The 22,394-nt window shown below is 38.9% G+C and overlaps 2 protein-coding genes across 4 annotated transcripts in view; one reads left to right on the forward strand and one right to left on the reverse strand.

Moving 5' to 3' along the window:
* The window catches only part of fgd6 (FYVE, RhoGEF and PH domain containing 6), a 45,363-nt gene extending 36,183 nt beyond the window's left edge, over nt 1-9,180 (reverse strand). The window contains exon 1 of the mRNA XM_015352332.2: nt 8,922-9,180. Coding sequence (XP_015207818.2) covers nt 8,922-8,958 — 37 coding nt within the window. The 5' untranslated portion in view covers nt 8,959-9,180. The remainder of the gene's footprint in view (nt 1-8,921) is intronic.
* Nucleotides 9,181-9,338: 158 nt separating this feature from the next.
* vezt (vezatin, adherens junctions transmembrane protein) overlaps nt 9,339-22,394 on the forward strand; it is a 32,356-nt gene continuing 19,300 nt past the window's right edge. For 2 of the 3 annotated variants that reach the window (XM_069192511.1, XM_069192513.1), the window contains exons 1-3: nt 9,339-9,444; nt 13,031-13,165; nt 19,761-19,850. In XM_069192511.1, coding sequence (XP_069048612.1) covers nt 9,409-9,444; nt 13,031-13,165; nt 19,761-19,850 — 261 coding nt within the window. In that variant the 5' untranslated portion in view covers nt 9,339-9,408. The remainder of the gene's footprint in view (nt 9,445-13,030; nt 13,166-19,760; nt 19,851-22,394) is intronic. The other variant, XM_069192514.1, reaches the window with a different exon arrangement.

Consider the following 22,394-nt stretch of genomic DNA (forward strand, 5'->3'; position numbering starts at 1 on the left):
CTCAGGCTATACAATATTCAAACAAAATCCAGCAATACATTGTCCAAACTGGCACAGGAATGTAAAACTAACCACAAGTTTCATTAAGCATTGTCAGGAAAATTGCGATCTTTTTTTGCAGCAGATGAAATGGCTTATTATGATTTATTTAACAGGTATGACATAAGTAAATTTAACTGGTGCTGATTAGCATTTGTCATTAACACGGTTGTCTGCCATGCATTCCACAGGTGAGTACCTTGTGGCCGCTGCAGTAGTACATCTGTGAAACATGCTTTTCACCAGGATGTTTTCCCCAGTGTGTACCATTCCTCTTACAGTGCCTGGACAGTGTCGGTGTACTGGATCCCCAAGGCCCAGAAGTCATGTGTCATCCCAGCTCTTCCCCCAGATGTACAGTCAGGAGAGCAGGGTGCCCAGGGCACAACTGTCACACTTTCGCCTCGCAAGATAGCTGCTCTTTTACGAGCAGCATGAGGATGTGTGTCGTCCTGCTGGAATGTTATGACGTCAGGATACAGGATACAGGAAGGGCAGTGAGAGGTCCAAGGACTTGATAATGTTCTGCAGTGATGAGCCACTCCTGCCCAAACCATCACTCCTGTCCGTCCCCATAGACTGCTCTGCTGTGCACAATCAATTGGCTTATTGTTCCTCACATCTGTGCCACACTCTCTGACGTGCATCAGGGGGGTCTGGAAAACACTTTGATTTATCTCTAAAGATGACATGGCTCCACTACTGGTGAGTCCAACTGAGCTGATGAGTTCCAGCCTCCAGCCCACTGATGACACAAGAGCATTGTTTCATGATAAGTGAGATAGCGTTTCCTCTTTTATTTCCTCCTTGATTTGGGCCAGGCTTGACATTTAATGGGTTAAAGCACATCATCACCTAAGCCCACCTCTAATGAGGAGACTTAGTACTCATGCAACAGTCAGAATCACTACTCTATCATGGGCCGTCACGAGTGATCAATTAATGAAAATGATGGCAAAAACATTTAATCGTTAAAATCCATACGCTGCATTTTTCTCAAATGATACACGCGCAAATAAAGGAATATGTTTCTTCATGCTCAGTACAGCCCTGATTTTCTACAAATTAACTCAAGTGTATAATCTAAAGAACTATGAATACAAACAGCCAACACCAGCTATAAAGTCATTTACAGACAGAGGGGTAACCAATAAGGTTAAAACTCTACAGTAGATTACTGGTAAAGACACATTAAGGGGGTTACCAAGGGGTCAAACAGATAAAATAGAGTTGCACAGAAGAAAGCAGAGACGACTGGGAGATGCAGGAGAATCTGCAGAGAACAGCAGCAGTTCCAAGTCACTGGAACAATGCCTTATTTGTCCAAATATCAGGCCAGTCGTCTACACTTAAGGTTTTGTTGCTGCCTTACACTCTATTTAAAGTGCAGTCTCTCCAGCATTAAGTAAACAATCACAACACTACAAAGACTCCCTCTACTTTCCAGATAGTTTTCTTAACAACAGCAAGCTTTTAATATATGTCTAGGAGCTTCTGGTGCAGAGATTTTGAGTCTAATGTACTGCAATATAAAAAAAAAAACTAAAACTGTTTAGACATGGGCATATCTACCAGGCTTCACTTAAATAGAAGCACTAACATACAGCTACATAAATAAAAGCCTACAACAAGCAGTTATTGGTGGCAGTCCAATTGTAAATGTGTTCCTGTACTCCCATGCATGAATCCATGGACAGGACTCCCCTTGAAAAACATCGACTGGATGCACTTCTATTCAGAAATTTCTCTGAGATTCCATTTTACAACGATGCCTTAAAACTTCTCAGTAAAAGCATGGATCTGATTACTTACCAAAAGGAATAAGTGTAAAAGGGATGTAAATTAACTTAATTGCTATATTAAATTAAAAGAAAAATGACATGCCTTTATGGCAGTCATCCCTTTACAGAATTCTAAGAATGCAGCAGGACAGCCCCAACATGTGACATGGATATCCAACTAGGCCTGTTGGCATAAAAAAACAAATTCTCTTCTTGCATTTCCTGCAATACATTTCATCCATCAGAGTCGCAGGGGAGCCAGCACCTATCCCTGGAAGCAGTTGGCAAAAGGCAGGACACCTTTTGGACACAAGTCCACTCCAGGGCACACAGACACTCATACCACGGCCAGTATTACCATGACCCAATTAACCTACCAGTATGCCTTTGGCCTGTGAACGAAACCTAACTGAATATGGGGAGAGCATACAAACTCTAAGCAGGGCCCAAAGGCTAGGCAGCATCACAGACCCCTGCGCCTCCCTGCTGCCCGATACATTTTACTTCAAAAGTAAAATCTTTGACTGATTGATTTTTTCATCTGCTTATTCCTTGAATTACCTCATATCTGAGAATTTTGTCAGAAATCATATGCATTTCCTATCTGCTGACATTGAAGTTTAAAAACGTCTTATGTCGACAAAGCAGGCGATGTATCATATTCGCACCATCACAGCTAAGCACTTAAAAACACTAACTTCTCAAAAAGGTCTTAACATAAACACTCCAAAGTTATTTCAAATTTCTGTCAAAATACCTTCATTATAAAATACTTAAACAGCCCGTTACTTGAGAAGTATGGCCGATATGCTCAGACGAACTAATTTTCCATAAAAACCTTCAAAGCTGAAGAACCAAGAAAGTAAAAAGAGAAGCTCAAGAAGAAGCTTTACAGTCAAACGTATTTTAAAAACGTCTTGAAATTAATTTGATAATTCGCGATTTAAAGGTTGTAATAGGGTCAGAACTGTTTATCTTTCTAACATAATCTTTGCGAGATTACCCATCTTGCACAGGGCAGTTTGTCTGTAGTATGTTTTTCCACACTTCAGAGCAAGATGCAAAGACAGGAGAAGGGTGTTTTTTAGCCCACGAAAACAGAGGATGAACTAGGAGCTGCTTAGATCCGGCACTGGATACTTACTAACCATTAAGATTCAAGGACCTTCAAGGAGTTTTAGCAGTGGTTAATAACAGTTTTAAGACATGTGCCATACAAACCATGTGTTTCTTATACACAAGTAGCAATGCAGAAAAGTGTTTCTAATTTAGTCATTTTATAAATAAACATGTTTCATCGTGTCATGTGGCAACAGTTGCTCTGCAATGACTTCCAGAAAAACAGCTAGAACTCTTTCCTTCACAGTATCTTCCCACAAACCTCCTTCCTCACCTTTAATGACCAAACATGACCATTTACGTATATCAAAATAAAACAAGGAAAAGTGGATTCCAATAAAAATGACCTGACCAAGGCAAGTCAAATGAAAGCTGGGAATATTGCCCGCCATGTATTTTTAACCACTCAAACAGAAAAACACGTGAGGACTTTTTCACACCGCCTCGCCCCAGTCCAGGCGTGTACATGCAAAATCTTCATTTAAATTCATCGGAGACTTGAAGACCACCTATCTAGGTATGAACCTTGACCTCAAGTCCTTAGAAACTGCTTAAATTCTTTTACTGCACCTTTGCGCTCCCTGAAAGTCACAGAGGTGTTTTTAAACAATACTTATGTTGCTGCAAAGAACGGGCAGGAAAGCAAGGAAATGAAAACAGTTCCATTTTTCAGCAAAAATACAAATACTACATTACATTAAGAAAACTGTAGCCAAATTAAGGCTATATGGTAGAATCCCAATACACATGGAGACACACTATGTTCAGACCACTGAGAGTACAACATATTTTTTCTTCATTGTACATACACCCTACATTAATTAATACCTTCACATCCCTCAACAGACTGATGTCCAGTTGCAATTACAGCCCAGTGTGTCCTCCTTTAACTAGGAAAAGATATGCAACTGGATGGGGCTGATATATCAGTTTATCAGTGTGCACGCACATTAAGCATATTGATTTCTCTGAACACAGTTATGTCTATTTATTGTAAATGTTTATAGTGTAGTCTTTCCTAAACACAAATCAGTGGCTAAAGCATGTAAAGCTACACTTATTTGTCAGAGCAAAACACACTCGTTGTTCAACTTTATTAAGGACATATTTATGAGAGTTTCCTCATTGCTGTACAGTATGTATTAAACTGTTCAAATTTGAACAGCGGCATAGACCACACATAGTTCCCAGTCTCTCAAAATGTCTTAATCCTAGGACTGGGGACTGGGACAAGGTTTTAACTTAACTTAGGGACTAGTGTCAAAGAGCTTCCCCTAGTGAATTTATTTGAAATCATGATGAAGGGGGAGTTTTCGAACGTATCTGCCCAGAACTACAGTGGATATAAAAAGTCTACACACCCTTATTGAAACTGCAGGTTATTGTGACGTAAAACCAGAAATCAAGATAAATCATGTCAGACATTTTTCCCCATCTGTAATGTGACCTTGCAACCAACAAAATTCAAGAGAAAAACAAATAGATAATTATTTGGAAAAATAATTAAATTAAAAAACCTAAAAGACCCTGGTTGCACAAATGTGCACACCCTTTTATAATGGGAGCTGTAGCTGAGTTAACCAATCACATTCAAAATCATTTCCAAGGTAAGTAGCATACACCTGCCATCAATGAAAGTGATTCTGATTAAATAAAAATCAGCTCTTCCTGTAGGATTTCCTTGAAACTTTCGTGGTTGCATCCTACTAGAATAGCCATGGTCCACAAGGAGCTGACAAAACATCTACGGGATTTTACTGTTGAAAGGTACCAATCAGGAGAGGAATATAAAAGAATATCAAAGGCATTGGATGTACCATGGAGCACTGTGAAGACTATCATCAACAAGTGGAGAAAATGTGGCACCACAGGGACATTGCCAAGATCAGGATGACCCTCCAAAGTTGATGACAGGGCTACGAGAAAACCTATCAGGGAGGCTACCAAGAGGCCTACAGGAACATTAGAGGAGCTGCAGGACTTTCTGGCAGGTACTGGTCACTCTTTGCATGTGACAAGAATCTCCCATATTCTGCACGTCTGGGCTACAGGGTAGGGTGGCAAGACGGAAGCCATTTCTCACAAAAAGAACATCTAAGCCCATCTAAACTTTGGTAACTTTTTTAGGTTTGATAACTTTTTCTCACCCCAAACCATATGGTCTGATGAGACAAAGGTTGAACTTTTTGTCCTTAATTCTAAAAGATATCTTTAGCGCAAAGACAACACAGCTCATCGTCCAAAGAACACCATACCTACTGTGAAGCATGATGGTGGCAGCATCATGCTTTGGGGCTGCTTCTCTTCAGCTGGGACAGGGGCTCTAGTCAAGACAGATGGGATAATGACTAGCTCCAAATATCAAAATATTTTGAGACAAACCCTGCTGGCCTCTGTCAGAAAGCTGAAGATGAAGAGGAATTTCACATTCCAACATGATAACGACCCAAAGCAAACATCCATGTCAACCAAGGAATGGCTTCAGAAAATGAAGATCAAAGTCTTGGAATGGCCCAGTCAGAGCCCAGACCTCAATCCCATAGAAAACCTGTGGAATGACCTAAAGAGGGCTCTGGCAATTTGAAGGAGCTTGAACTTTTTTGCAAGGAAGAGTGTGATAAAACTGCAAAGTCCAGTTTTGAAAAGTTGATGGAGACTTATACACATAAAGACTTACTGCAGTAGTAAAAGCAAAAGGTTCTTCCACAAAGTATTAGTTGGGGAGGGGGGCACACTTATGCAAACAGGGTGTTGTAGGTTTTTTAATTTCTATTATTTTTCCTGATAATTATCTATTTCTTTTTCTCTTGAATGTTTTTGGTTGCAGGATCACATTAAAGATGGAAACAATGTCTGACATGATTTATCTTGATTTCTGGCTTTACATCACAAAAACCCGCAATTTCAATAAGGGTGTGTAGACTTTTTATATCCACTGTATGTTTACTCAAAGACTGGGGGCCAATGTAGCACATCATTCAGTCTAACTTAAATTCTCTCTGCTAACCAAATCTTCTCAAAGTAGTACAGCAACTTCCTTCATTTATTTTCATGAATGCAGATCAAGAGTCAGTTTCTCAATAAAAAAAGTGAAAAATTGAACTAGGCTAAGAAAATAGAGTTCTAAAACAAAATTCTGAGTCTGCATTAACAACATGTAATCAAGTTGTGATTTTATTTCACCATTGTCTGTTATACTGGCATGTTCTATACAATTGCTTGCACAATGTGTGCAGCACTGCATGACATTAGTTTTATTTGTTTTTGAAAAAAATAATTTAATTCATTAAATTTTTAATACCTAGGCTTTTAGAGGTATGTTAAGAAAAGAAAGTACTATGTTGTAACGTGGGAAAGGTATTGCTTGGAGCTACATGGCTGGGCTCCGATTAGGGCACACTAACATACTGTACCTTTATAGAAAGCCATGCAGCTGAAAAGTCAACAATATTTATTTACACAGAGCTAACCTTGACACTTTTACAGCTCTGTTCTTTGAAATCCCACACTACCCTGATCTTAAATAACGAACAAAGCTTCAAGTTCAAATGAGCACGGTGTAACAATCTGAATGTCCCCATGCACAGGGAACACAGATGTATTTCACTATCATTATTGGAAGATGAATCAAGATTTGTCAAACACTGTTGAATCACGACTTAGTAATTTCATTGACTGAATCATTCTGTGAAAACACATGACGGTACAAAAGAGGTCAAGGTACATGTCAGACTGTGATGGTTCAGCATGTCATCACTGTTATGCGTCCCATATAGCTGTGCACTTCCTTAGATGCTAACATATCAAATTCAGTACAAGAAGCATGTCTCAATTGCAATAGTACCCATTTGTATATTATGCATCTCTAACGCAGTGTCACAAGACGGTTTTCTAATCTTGTGCCTCCTCTAGTAAAACTGCAAAAACACACAAGTAACAAGGCAAAGTAGGCCAGCTGTTGGATCAAATGGAATATCAAACTCAAATCTACAGCTGGAGGGGTAACCCCACAGTTTATCCTGCAACAACAGCAGAGACTAAAAAAACAAAACTTTTTTAATCCCTACGGGGGGGAGTTATAAAAGGTGAAAGGTGTTTGTGTCAACCAGAAATATGAATGGTATTTCCAGCTGAAATGTATCCTCACAATAACATTTAACAATAACAAAAACACTGTAAATGACTGGTTAGTTTCTGTATGTATGTAAGGAAATGTGGTCTTGGCTCTTGGAAATGGTCCAGGCAAAACAGAGTTCTCTTCTGTAGTCTATTTCTGATTAGTTCAACCGTCTCAGATCCACTCAACAATTCTTGATTTACGTCCCCTTCAGTTAAAAACCTTTTTATTGTGCGCTCTGTTCAGGTTTTGGCAGTGAAATAAGTCATTACTATAATTTTTAAATCTGGAACTCGCGATGCGGTAACAGATTGAACAATGAAGAATGTGATACTGTTAAATTCCGCTACATTTACATTCAAAACCTACATCGTTGTTATCCCCTGTAACCCTTCACTTTCAAGTTCCAAATTACATTCTTATGTATTTATTTATGCCTTATATGTATTTTACCTTTCATTGTCTGCAATTAATCAGAGTCTGCGGCCATATACCTTCAGTAACTACGCGTACAATGCGTAGTAAGAGCCTACATTAGTATTGGTATAGTAAGATAAAAAAGCCAGGATAACATGCTCGTTTCAATCTATGTCCTCTAAAACACACACCACATGCATACAAAGAAAATGGTCAAAAGATTTCACTAGAGCTAATGCCTTACTCTCCTAGAATCTCAACACACAACAGGTTGAAGTCCCACCTTCTGTCTTATTACAAATGTACGCGCCAGCAGGCTTGAAACCTTTAAAACCAGGGCGAGTAAGTACATTAATATATCGGATATGTTTGTACATGATAATTAAATTCAGGTGCAGGTAACATTGCACACACTTTAGAAAATACTTATTTCTTAGATTATAATGACGACTGCTCCAGTCTTCGGGAATGACGTTATACTATACCCTCTACTCATTTCCATATAAAAACACATAAGCAACTTGAAAAACTGCGTTAAATATCACTGAATTATTCTTACTTCTCCTTTGCTGCCGTTTTGTGCAGCTTCTAAAGAGGTTACACCAGACGTGTAAAGCAAAACCATAAAGTTGCTCATATAAAGTTGTTTTCAATAACGCTAGGGTAGCGTACCCGAGACAATCATTTACTCCTTAATTACACGGTGAATACACTTGGTGTGTTGCGGTTACCTCGTCCATAGGGAGGAACGCATTATTTGAACAGCACGAACAAAAACAAGATTCATGAAAACCGAGATTTGACAACTTTTTTGTAATTATAGTATAATTATAGCGTATTTCTTGCGAGTTTACTTTTTCGGTAAGATATATTGTTTCTGTCTGAACCCGCACACATTGAATGGTGAGCCTTTTTCGCAACTAAAGATTTATTTATTTTTACTTAATCCACCTTAATCTGAAAACAGCTAAACACCAGAGCCAAAAACGATAAAAAAGTCAGTCTCTTCTATGGCTATGAAAGTTAAAACAACTGACCACATCAGTAGACCATTCACATGCCTTTTGTCGTTTTCCTCCTGTAACTAAACTCTTCAAATAAGAAGAAAATAGCATTAGTCAAATTTAAATACTAAAATAATACTTTTAGCCACGTCTCCAACTTTCAAAAATATATCAGAAAGTTAAAATGGAATTTAATTACCAATCTATACCCTTGACGATTAAAGCTCGTTACCAAATCCTTTTCTTTTAACATAACAAAGACGACCCAGGCGTAAAGTACGTACAAAGGAAAAAAAAAACCGTTGTTGTCAATTATTTTCTAGGTCATTATCAGATAAGGAGATTTTTTTGTACAGAAAATGGATGTGCATTGTTATTTGAGCGTTACTGTTTAAAAAAGACAACAACACAGAAACCTTGGGTTTAACCCCTCTAGAAACTAACCTGTGCTCATGATTCCCACAACTTTTTCCTCAGTCATGGAATATTTTTTTTTCGAACAGCATGCATTCCATTGTGATCGTTTCTTTTTCTTTTTCAAAATGTACTGTCAATCTCCTCGTCCATGCGATGAATGGAGTGCTCAGGTAATCCCAAACAATCTTCCATAGAAAGAAAGATTTCCCTTCTCCGCGCTGTTCCGAACCCAATCCAACTCTTCGGATTCAGAGCGGCGCTGTGCTCCTTTCTGCAGGATCACAGAACAGTGCCTCTACATGACGTCATAGCCCACGCGAGCGCTCCCCACCACAGCCGCCACAACAGGGATCCGCAGTGCGCGTGCGCCGTCCTCATCGCCGCTCACGGGAGTTGTAGTTTGAGAACTTCACATCACTACGCTACCGGGAGCCACGGGAGTTCCATTTCCTGATGATTTTCTTGGACTACAATCCCAGAATGCGTAACGGTTAGGGCTGTATGGCGGAGAGCGATGACTGAGGAGTTTGATGAAGAGGTTGTATTTGAGGTTCGTGCAGTGTTTACAGATGTTTTATACTTCATGAACGCCTGCTGGGTATTTTACTTTAAACGAGTGTAACCGCGATGCATTTCTAAACTGGTTAAGATCGATAATCGCGACAGGCTTGGTTTAAACTGATAGAGTAAATGAGTGGACATAATTTATGCATGTATTCATCCATTATTTTTTTAATTCAACGGGAAAATAGGTTAAGGATGTACAAACCTGGTTCTGAGTGCAGAAGTCCGTTAACATTTTCTTTACGTATATGTTTGCCAAGCTTTTAAAAACGCCAAGGGTAACTGTCAGAACCGAACATCTAAATAATAGATTGTATGCTCGCTTTTAAGTATTTTTCATACATTAGAATAAGTAAATCGTTGAAAATCATGCATGATTTCCCCTTTGTGTTTTGAATTGATTTGCACGGACCAACAGGCTGAGAAATAGGTAGGTCAGTGTAAATTTGGCGCACTGCAATCGTGTTACAGTGCAGTTTACAAACAAATGAGGCTTCTCTCCCTACTCAGTTGCGTTGCAATACCGTTAAACGTGGGAATCAATCCAATACAGTAATATATCTACAAAAACAACGATTTTGCAGTAATACTTGTGTTTCAGAAGTACGCTTAACCTTCTTACTTTTATCTGCTAATGGAAATAACTCATATACAGAGTGTAACTTTATGTTTTTAATACAATTCAAGTTTTTTTTAAATTAGCTACATGGTATAAGAGTGGAAATACTGTACCTGAAGAGTCGCATTCCTGTTGGTTTTATACAGGTGGTGCGCGTTGTAAGTCGCCCGGTTACAGTGAAAATATCCTGCTCCTACTGGACGTGGTTTTTCAAGGCACCAAAAACCTTCAATTTAGGTGCTTCTTGGATTGTTTTTTTTTCTCGGAAATGTGGGGAGGAAATACTTTAGTACAAAATCTAATCTTAAAATTTCTTCTTGAATACAGTGCTGTTCCACATGACTTAGATTATGAATCGTTTTCCCCAGCATTCAACTTTAAAGTTCGGCTCTTGCCTCCCCGCACTGCGCCGCTGATCCAACCAATGGATCAAGGTGTGATCGCTAACTTTATGGCATGAACAGAGGGTGGAAAAACTCTGCCCTGAATCAGCGAATGACTTTATTAGTTTCGATGAGAGGTCAATTCGGGAGGAGTTGGTGTCGCTGTTTATCCTAATTTTTCTGTATATTATTCGTAAATTAAACCTATGTACCCGTGTCTGAAACTGTATGTTGGCAACGTCTTTGGAAGCTAATTATATTGTTCCCGATGGATATTAATTCCCATTTCTAAATAATTTCACTATACGTTGCAATGTTTAGAAACGGAACCTGGACTGATAACGGGATCCTCTGTATTGTATTTCGTAGCTACAGGTGAAACGCTTAGTCTAATTGATGGTCCGTATAGGAAAAGCGTCTCATGTTTAAGTCGCAAGGGTAACGTTTATGCTCATAACGTCCACAACCCCACCATATTTATATACTGTAATTCCTATGGATCACCTGTATATAGACTTTCATCGGAAAACACGTGTACATGAGCTAACTAATAACTTATACTGGCACTAACAATCCACTTTTATTACTGAAAGCGTTGTACTATAGCACACATGCTAGACAACAAACGTAAGAGAGAGAAAAGGCACGACAAATTAACTCTCTTGAACCAAGAATAAAACTAAACTAAAATCTTTTAAACAATTAAATGCTGTATCAAAATCTAAGAGGTAGGACTGGAAGAGAGTTCTGAAAGTGTAAGCAGCTGAAAAGTCTAAAGGTTTTGGGCAGTAAGTTTTACTGATGTGGTGCAGCACACAGAAAGCAAGTATGATCAGGTCTGTGATTAAAAAAGCCGACCACACTCATTCAGTACCACCTTAAAATAATATAAGAACTGACTGTTTGGTACCTTCCAGTGGAACAAGACAATCTTGAAGCCCACTTAACATTTCACTTGGAGCAGGTGCAGTTACCACAGGACAGGAGTTAAGGTGCTGATGCAGACTTCTTGGTATTTTGAATCCTGTTAAGTACGTTAGAAGGTACCTCAGTAAGAAGAGCTTTGCAGTAGTCTAATCTTGATTAAAGGCATCCCCAGTTTTCTAGTACCAGATAGGCAGAGCAAGAGTTTTAACCCAGTAATGTGAAGTCATACACAAAATGTTCTGTTTTTTACAGTTTTGTCTATTTTAGCAGTGAAACCGAAGTCTGCGGTGGTGAATAATCAGACCAAGAGGCAACTATACCAATACAGTAATTTAAATACTGAACGGCAGCATACGAGTGAGCACATCAGATTTAGAACAAAATTTAAGAAGTAAGAAAGGCACCTTATTAAAAAAAATGTATTCAAATGATGTTGTCTTTTTTGGATTATACTGCCATGCTAACAAGTAGTCTTCTAGTAAAGGACTCTTAAGTATACTCAATTGATGTAAATGCTGGAATGTTTTGTTTTTTTTAAATGCAGTCATTTTTAATTAAAAATAAAATCAAGCTTTAAAACAGATTTCCAAATAAACCCATTTGTCCCTTTAGTAATCAGATTACTTCAGCATCAGATAAATGTTTTGTTTCATTGATATATTGATGAGGCACATCTAATACTGTCATGCAGAGTAGATCAATAACAAGATGAATGGTCATTGATAGGGTTTATCTGATCTATGGAATAAGCTTTGTAATGGAATAAGACTTCCAGCACTTGCTGCTTTACCTGAAAAAGGGATGGGTTTGTCAATTGTTAACTCATCCTTACCCTGTGGTCTCTACTTTGAGGTGCTTCTGAATTTCACAGGTTTTCAGGATAGTCTGAACCTGAATTGTCTGGACAGCTGTGTAATGCAGTTTTCCATTTTTATTCCCCGCTTTATTGAATTTGTTCGTTTAAAAGGGGAGCACAGTATCATGTTCAGTTGAAGAAAGAAAATGCTCATGTTTCCTGACAGGAGTAACAAGTGCAGGGTGTGTGCAGAAGCAGGGCTAGTTTGAGAGGGATGGTTTTTGATGTTCAGAACCGTGCAGGTAGTAGTTTCAGAATCAGCCCCGGTCACAGGCTTGAGTGATTTTATTTGTGTTAAGAGCTAGTTTGTAAGTCTCTTAGTTTGACACTCAGAGAGGGAAGTAAAGGGCTAAATCTTGGTGTAAAAATTCACTGCAAATGATAACCTATTGACACGATCTAAATGTGCTATGCCATTTGGGATCTCAGAGCTTTGAGCATAGTCGTGACCACCTCGTTATCTTTGTAAGTTTCAGACTGGGGGGGAAAAAAAAGACGACAAAATGACGAGAGGTCTCTGTTACCTAATATGTTAGGCACTTATGTAGTCTGTCGTTGACAATTGGAGAGGATACTGAAATTTGAGGTCCGGCTGCAGCAAATATGTCCCTTGCTACTGTGCGACAGTTATTTTTCAAACGGTCTTCACAAAGAAAATATAATCTTTTTAATGATATTGATAAGACGGTGTGGGGATTTGTGACTTTGTGCTGCTCTGGCGATTTTAAATGGCAAGAGGCAGAAATACGTTACTCCTGCCTAACGTCTGCTTTCTTCCTTTCACCAGAATTCTCCGCTGTTCCAATACTTGCAGGACCTAGGACACACAGATTTTGAGACATGTCCAGCTGTTTCACAAGAGGAAGGACAATGCACAGGAGAGGAGGGCCCACTCCTACAGGATATCCCCACCACACCAAGAGTGAGTGTTGCTCGTGAATCACTGGCCCTTCCTTTGGGGCCTGTGCTGCCTGCTGTGCTTTCTGTTCACTTTCCTGTTCTCGGATGCCCCTGCTCTGTGCGCTGGGCTGCTACCTCTTTTCCCTGACCTGTCCCGCAGCTGTCGTGGGCAGGTATGAGTTTCTCCTGGTCAGCTAAGCTTTTGAATTTAGAGGTTGATTTTCTGAGGTCAGTGTTACACTGAAGTTTACTTCTCTTCCTCTGGAATTAATTTCAGAGCTTGAAGTAACCAATGAGTGTCTGCACCAGTAGCATGTTGTGTTATTGAATGCCCCTCAATATCTAAAATAAACACTTGGAAAATGGAACTGGAACTCAAATGAAGTTAGAAAAACACAATTTTTTGTGCTGTGCAGCGAACAGCACTGAAAGTCATCCTATTAGTGTTTCACCGCCCTCTTGATTTTGATTTTTGTGATTTTAAGAAGCTTACTGTTACACTAAAGGAGTTTAACAGTCTGGAAAATAGTTTTAACAACACGAGGTGGGCACCCACTGACATCAGCCATCACACCATCATAAAGATGATGGGGAAGGCCCAGAGGGGTGTAGTTAAGCATTTTACATTTGAACTTTATACTTTATTACTTTTTGATATTTATCCAGGTTATGTGAAACATACCTAAAACGAGCTTTTCATAGTATAACCCAAAGCACATTGCGTATCCAGGACAGTGGTTTCAGTGGTTCTTTTGCCATGCAGTGTCAGTGAAGCCCCTACTGGAACTGAGCCACAACAGCCCAAGCCTGAGGCGTATTATTACCAGGCTCAGCAAATGAAGGGCATCAAGAGCGCTTTTTTTTTCCAGAGGTTTGTTTGCAGATGTGCATGCTCCTAAAGCAGCCCTCGTTTTTATTGCATGTGAGTTTTATCCAGGGCACGCCATGAACCTGCTCCATCACTGATTAACATCGCTTCTGGGATATGGTGCAGAGGGAGATGAAATGCAAGAGGCTTTATCATAGCTCACTTTATCCTCTAAGGCTAGGAGTTCAAATTCAAAAAGCACAACAAAATACGACACCAGCAAACCATGACCCTGGGAAATCTAGAATCCAGAAAGAAGCCTCAGGTAATGTCTGTTAGCAGGGAAATTGTTTGCAAAGACATCTGCATTTTAAAGTGAAGCTAGGGTTTTAAGCACGTTCCATTTTTTCTTTTTTAAGTGTTCTTAGTCTCAATCAACTGCCTTAAAACTCAAACCCTAAATTTAATTTTGAGAATATATTTCGATGCTGCATCATCTTGTTAAGTTCTGTTCGGTCCTATTTATAGCAAGCTTGTAAACATGCTAAATTATTTTAGTCCAGTTTTTCAAGGGGATAAAAGCAGGATTTACAAGGCTAGTCTCATGACACTGATAATGTTTGTGACCGTGCTGCCATTTCTACACATATCTTTGCACATTTGTAAAGCATGTTTTTATCAAGTCTGGAAATGTTTTTGCTTTAGGAAAGTTTTTCACATTTTCTTCCTCTGAGTCCATTGCTTGTCACACACAGCCCATGGCACAACTATATCCTGGAAAATAAGAATCTCTTTCCTGTACAAAAGCCTCTTTCAGTTGAAATAAAGTTGCAGTTGTGCAGCACAAAATCATGGCTAGTGTGTTTTTATGCAGTTATGTTCTAAAGCCTGGTTATGTGAGTGATAAACATAGAGTATATAGCAGAATTTCGAACTGCTGTGTGTTTTCACAGCAGATTAGTATTTTTGCAAGATGAGATTATACAGTAGCATCATATCAGAGGGAGCACTTGGCCCCAGATTAACTGCTAGAAGTGTCAACTGCTTATTCTAAATGTAGAAACAGCTGCTGTTTATTTATTTCACTTTTGGTATGGTATACAACATTTTTCATTCAGTTTTTCACTTTGTCAAACTGTCAGTAATGCGTAAAATAGGGCACTACCAGGATGAATCACATACTGTTACATCATTTTTGTCACCTGAATTGATGACAGTAGAGGTACACACATGGTTTCACTATTGTACTAGTCAGAAGATCCACATTATTTTTTGTGTGATTTTCTGTTGGTTCATGGCTCAACTTAACAGCTGTAATCAATTTCCACTTTAACAATGTTTTCTTGACTCATACCTTTAATACTGTTATAGACTGTAGTAGAAGAGCATTTTGAAGTTTGTTTTGCTCAGTGACGGAATGAGTTGTGATAGCTATTGTACAGAGGTCGCAGGATTTTTGCATACAGTCTTCAGTTCTTTGCTTCTGCTGCATGCGGTACCTTTTTGATACATTATCATGTCTCGAGTCTGATGAATAAACTTGAGAGGAGATGACAATGCTGTTTGGAGAACTAGAATGTCACTTCATAGCCAGTACTGTCCTCCTGACCTCGAAAGTGTCAGGTTGAAGACTCTACTTAAGTTTGCCTTTTAATTTTTCCTTCTGTCATTGGGGAAGAATGTTTTAGTGTTGTAATCATGTGCAGAGCCGTTATAGTAATTGCAGGAAGAGAATGTCCCTTGATCAGGAGTAAGCGCTGAGGAGTTTCATGAGGTCAGATGAATACTCACAGCCCCCTCCCTCTTCATTTTGTACTGGTCTCAGTGTGGACGGTCCCATTCTTTTTTATTCCCATGCCCTTAGGACCTTATGGACAAAGTGGCGAACTCTCAAGAGCTTGCTCTCATATCGAGTGGGATTTAACATGAACTGTGAGACAGGTGCCCAGCTTAGTCCTGAGGGTTTGTTTTAGTCTTGCTTATGAACTGAATCAGCTTCATACGGGCCATGAAGTTTAATGGCTTTACGCTCTGTAGTAGAGGTTTGTAAAAGTAAACTCTACACCACCAATAGAATGGCACATCAGTCAGATCACGTTTCTCTGCCACCAATATACTATGTCTCCAGGGTCTATGTAAAAGTCTTTGCAAAAAAGATTTAAGGCTCTTTGTTGAGAAACCTCCCTGAAAAACATCAAGTTAATAATGCAAGGCAGTGATTGTCTGAAGCCCATCCGGAAAAGAAGATTTCACTTTCAGACGCTTATTTTATTAACACATACTGGTGAAATATATTTAATACACATCTGATGTGGTCAATACAGAGTTTCCTTATACTGTAATTTGCTGTAAGAAAATTAAGTGCAGTGCCGGCATGAATTTTCTTGTGGGATTTTAACATCTTGTGTTGGAAGTAAAGAGTTGAGTTTTGATACTGGTTGAGAGGAGCAAATCATAAATACAGCAACAAACGGTACAAAAGGGAGCTTGATGCTATGCTTTTTACATAAGAGCTGCATAGCCAAATCTAATTTTCCCTTTTTTGCAACACATAAGCTGTAATTCAGCCTTAGATCCAAGTCATTTAATTAACTGTCTGACGCAACATGTAGAGATGGTGGTATCAGTGCCCACAATTGCCTGATTCATATCACCCATGTTTTATTGTTAAACCACTTAATTTATTTTGTATATGATCTGCTTGGTTGTACTTGAGCTCTTATATTTAGGCAGATTTTGTATGATGAATTAACCAAGAAATGTGGAAAGGTTTAAAGTGCTTTTTCTAAGGTTATATTATTTATATGTATTTGTTTGTCCAAAATATCACATAAGGATTTACTTTCTCCGAAAGGAAGCTATTGAGATGGGGAGTTTGAGAGATTATTTTCTTCCTCATATTTGAAATGTTTTCTCTTCCTGCATTTTAGGAGCTCCTTTCGCAATGACTACTGATAAATAACCGAGTTCTTCAGTAGCTTTTATCCTCTTCTGGTTTATATGGTTGGTTGGTCCTGGCGGCGATTCCAGAAACCTGAAACTCAACTTCTGCTCTAAGCTGGAGGTGGAAAACTGTATCGTCCACACGGACAGCATGTTAAAGACTTGCAGACTCCAGATGGGCTTCTTGTATGACGTGGTGGGCTGATTACTTTGGTCTCGCTTGAAATAGGTGGAACTGAGCGAGTGACAAGTCCAGACATGGTGAACCTGAGTCAGGGCTTTCCTTTAATTGCAGAGATTTCAAAAATCAAAAGGCTCCTCATTGTTTGAGTGTTATCGTAAGTCAAAACAGGGGCTTTTGAATTAAGGCAGGGGAACGCTGGCACTTTGAGAGGACAGTTTTAACTGCAGAAAGCTGACGCCCATACTCCAGCCCCATTCAAGGAAAGATGGTTATTTTCATAACTGTACGCAGCCCCCCTACACACACCACTGACTGACCTGCATTCTGGTATGACTTCCCCCTTGCTGATGAAGGAGGATTGTTGTATGTCGGTTTTATTTATTTGAAGTGCTTTTGAAAACGGGGCTTGCAAAATCATCTGAAAAAGCAGCATGCCATCATGTTGGTTTAATATCCTTTTAGGTCATGCAGGAACATGTTTCTCCAGGCTCTCCAACGAGGTAATTCATACTAGCTCAGCAGAGCGTTTTTGGCAAAATAAAAGAACTCTGATGTGCAAACAAGAATGTTTTGAGTCAGTCTTTTAGATTTTATCCTAAGTCAGAAATGAGCACATGTAAACCAAGACCAGATTTTACTAAATAGAGTTTGGTTTATCACCTTTATTTTCAGATCGCAGTGAACTGCAGTCGGCAATGATTTCGAAAATGTGAGTGAAAAGCCAGCAGGTCCAGAACACACAGTAGACGCTGAGTCTGTATACGGGAGGCTCAAAAGAAACAGCTCGATTTAGCTCTTGGATAGAGAAAGTACCTGCGGATACCTGCAAAAAGACAGATGGGCAGAGCTGATATCATATGTCTGATGTCTTGCGTATTTGTTTTAGTACATTGTTTTCTCCATCCAGTTTTTTTGTTGGATATTCATGGATTATGGATGTTATGTTACTGTAATGTCTGTCTAAGTCAGACATCTCTCTGCATTCCAGCATGGACTTCTCTGTGGTCTTCATGAACGGTACGTGGAAGAACCACCTGGAATGATGTAAAAGAATGTAATAGCTGAAAAGTCAGTAATGCTGAACATGTAGCAGAACAGGAATGACACGTACGGAAGGCTTGTTGTGAACTTGGACAAGATATCTTTCAAACCTTTGTGGCGGCAATGCAAGATACAATATGCTGTATTTTACAGTTACGGACCAGTTATGGACCAGGGGAGCAAAGTTTGCTTTAGGAATCTCGTAGGGGTTTAAAGCTGGAACTGAAGCCTTCTTGTCGACAAAACTTTCAGTTCTGAACACTCGCCTGGAAAGGAAAACCGGAAGCAACTGAAATACAGACACATTGTCGGGCTTTGCATTTGATTTTTTTAGAAAAGAAAACGGGAAGTTTTTATAGTATATTTGAAGTAGGGAAGCATTGATTCCATTGTTTCCCATCTGAACTAGTGGTATCTCCCACAGCTGAGTTGTCACTTCGTAATCATTCCTGCGTTGAATGCACGAAACATCTTTTCTTAAACATACAGGTTTGCCTGCATGCCTAACGTACTTCAGATAAACTTATTAGAAATAACTGAAACATTTCCTTTTCAAGAAAGCGAGAAGAAAGAAAATCTTTACCCACCTGTCAGTTTACTGGAACTGTTTGTTACAGAACCTTGTAGGTGATGTTCTCTCTGTATGTAATAGTCACAGACCAGATCACTGCAATTGTGATATTCAAAAAGTGTTTGACTTTGTGAACGAAATCAATAAATGATTAAATGTAGGCCTTATATGACCTAGTGCATTGTGCAGTGAAAACATGCCAACTATTTATCTCTCCTGTCTCAACAATCATCTTTGCTTACATTTTTTGCTCTTTGATTTTGTTCCCATTGGAGTGTGAGCAATATAAAGAACATACAATGAAGAATTTTACTCTTTTGCATATGTTACAGAGTACATATCTTTTTGTAACTAAACTTCTTTAGTTGTTAATTAGGTAGTAGACTAGCAACGTACAGTGAGGAATTCTACATCCATGTCACAAGATGAGAAATTTAATTTAGCAATCTTAGAAAATACAGGGAAGAGGAGGGGTGATTCAGTTTCTTAGTTTAATTGGTCTTAGGTTCTCATCCAGAAGTTTCCAGAAGGAGGCTAGGATACTGCTGTGACAACGTGGTGGTGTTGTGTCATTGATGGCCTACTAGTTAATCAACACATTGATGATGTCCAGTAAGTGCCTTACTTTGACAGTTTTATATTAAAGTAAGGCACAAATATATCACAGTGTTCACTCTTCGGGACTAAAAGATACAGTTCTTTTCGCTTAACTATATGGAACATTGCTTTGAGCCAAGGAATTTATCTGGATGTTCTTCTCTGGGTTAATTCCAGAGCAGCAGTATCTTTTAGTAATGTGGTAACCAAATACATATACTAGGAGAGATTGGCAATGAATCTTTGTGTCACCAAGGTGTCTGTGATGTCTTTGTTTGCTTTTAATATTAAAAAAATGAATTCATTTTTTTTCCTGGGATGCTATTACTTCAGTCCATTTGTCTAAATTGTCACCTAGTTTTATTTAAAGACCAAACAATGTAAAGGTTTACATTCATCACCAAGGCTTCAGTAGTGTTTTTTACCGTTTTTACTGTCTGTGACCCTTTCTTTTGCTTTCTTGGTCATTTCAGGCAGGCCTTTTCTTGAAACTGGCTAACGCCCTCCTGAAGTGGAGCCCATTTCAAAGAGGCACAATGTCTGACGGTCCAGAGCAGCAGCTGGTGAGTCTGAAAAATTATTAAAAATGCTCCGAAAACATGTATTTCAACACAAAACAGATAGACAACGTTTCTGTCCACAAGAGAACTTTTCATTTGTATGGAGGACCGACGAAAGTCCTGCTTAAATATTCCTAAATACATTCTAATGATTGCAAAGTGCAATTCTACTGCTTAATTGAAATTAAAATACACATATTTGACAAATGGGTGGTGCTGTGGTTAGCATTGCTGCCTTGCAGCACTGGGGACCTGTGTTCAATTCCAGACCTGGGGTGCTACTGTATCTGTGGGAAGTTGGAGTGTGGGAAGAAACCAGAGCACTTGGAGGAAACCCACACCAAAATGTGGAGATCATACAGAGACATGCTGGTAGCTGGTCCTGCTTTGTACCTATTGCTTGCCGGGATAGGCTCCGGCTCACCATTAACCCTGTATTGGATAAAGTGGTTAGAAAATGGATATATGGATATTTGACATATGTTTTATGTTGGCTATTGTTTAAAATTTTTTGTGATATTAAACTGTTGTGATATTTCAGTTTTCATTTCTGATTTGTGTTCATTATTGTTGCATTTTTTGTAGCTAATTCGTCCTTCCTAGCATGCTTCCTGCTGAAACTTTGGCTAAGTGTGCTGTTGAGATCTATATTTTGGGGTATTTGAGTAAGCGTGGTCAGCTACAGTACATTAAGTCGCTTACATTTTTCTTATTTTATAAAATATCTTTCATCTCATGAGAGTTTATGTGTGTGCGCTTTTTGGTACAGAGTGCCAGTTTTTTCCTTTTTTTCCACGCTAGATGAAACCCAGCCCATGGCCCACCTGCCGGGTTAGGGAATGCTGCAGGAGATGCACAAGTGCCGCTGCTGCAGAGTTAAGGCAGTGGTCTTTTCTTATCTGTTAAACAGACAGAGCGCTCTCCCTCAGTGTCACTCTGTCAGATATCCTGTCCATCAACCCCCTGTGGTCTGCTTTGTGCTGCTCTTTTGGTGGCCTGCGGTCTGCTTTTTGGTTGCTTAATGGTGTCAGAATATAAAACTTTTTCATTTCTACCCTGTTATTGTCAGCGTTTAATAAAGAAGAGTTTGTCCCATTTTAGCCAGTTCAGTCACTAGTGACTCAAGGATGTCATCCAGCTTTTTCTTAAGCATCATGGCTGGGTACATGCCTACTCCATACTGTCACAGTCTCGTGTATAAAGATGTGCATCCTGTTCTTGGTTTTAGATGCACATAATTAAAAATCAGTGTTTATTTTGTACAATTGTAACATAACAGCCCTTGATTTAAATTCTAATCTTTTCGCTACTGTGCCTTGATATTTGCCATCGTCCAATGAGATTGTGATGTGTTCATGTACTGCTTAAAAATGTTCACTTTATGATGAATAAACATTGTTTGTAAGTCACCAAAATAGAATATAATTTGGAAGGAGGTGAATACTTTCAACTTATTCTCAGTCCAAACGCATGTTTCCCTGAATGTGGATTTTGAAACCAAATAGTTTCTTATATGGGCAGCTTGGTGTTTCAGAGGTTGGGGGCTGGGGTTCTGGGGTCCATTCCAGACCTGGGGTGCTGTAGGCGTGGAGTTTGTATGTCCCCTGAAACTCTACATTTTATAATGTGATTTGAAAATGGATTGATGGATCTTTAAAATGACTATGAATATTCAACTCTCGGCTACAACCTGTGATTTGTCAAAACAGTGCTTGTTAGAACACAGAACAATTTAACAAACATTTAAAGTAACAGGGATAATTTTCTTTTTGATGTCTTTAACTGATAAATAGTTTAACTGATAAATAGGATCACTGCCATTTACATCCTTATACCATGAAATGTTTCCCTGTAAATTATATTAATATAACTACAGTATACAGTATATTGCAGTCTATAATATAGACTGTTATATAGGCTATAGATATAACAGATGATCAAGTGGGTGAGATTATGATTTCTGAATCCAGTATCAGGAGGGGTTTCAAGATGGGAATTGCAAGTCTGAAATATGTTCAAATTTAGTACAGCTAATACCAAAACATATTCTTTAGCAGCTTCAAAGAAGCAGTATAAGCAACAGTGTAAGTGTTTTTCCTGTTCCACTCTGTGAACCTAATTCCAAACTGTCCGATAGTAACACAAGCCCACTCAGATTCACCTTTGTGCTTTTTGTGCAGTAGTTTCAAAGGAGACCCTGTTAAGCAAGCTTGTTGCTGCAGGAGCTGTAATTGTATAATATTGTACCCATTATAGGATATTAAAAAAAACTTCTGTCCAAAACAATGGAATTAATAATACTGCCACGAAAAAGCTTTGTAACAAAATATCGCTATCAAGTTTGCTCCATCCCAGGATTTGCCAATAGTCAGCATTCGTGCTCAAGGCAGTAGTTTTCAAAACAACACCATGACAAGTGCAGGTATCAGTGACAATAACTTCAGTCAGTGCCAGTGACACCAAATCCACTAAAAAGCTACAGTTTTGTTTTGATGGAATCTCTTTTCTTAGTAATCTTGTAAGTGAGATACTTAGCTCAGACCCCAA

The sequence above is a fragment of the Lepisosteus oculatus genome, chromosome 7, assembly GCF_040954835.1.
Source record: "Lepisosteus oculatus isolate fLepOcu1 chromosome 7, fLepOcu1.hap2, whole genome shotgun sequence".
Lineage (NCBI taxonomy): Eukaryota > Metazoa > Chordata > Actinopteri > Semionotiformes > Lepisosteidae > Lepisosteus > Lepisosteus oculatus.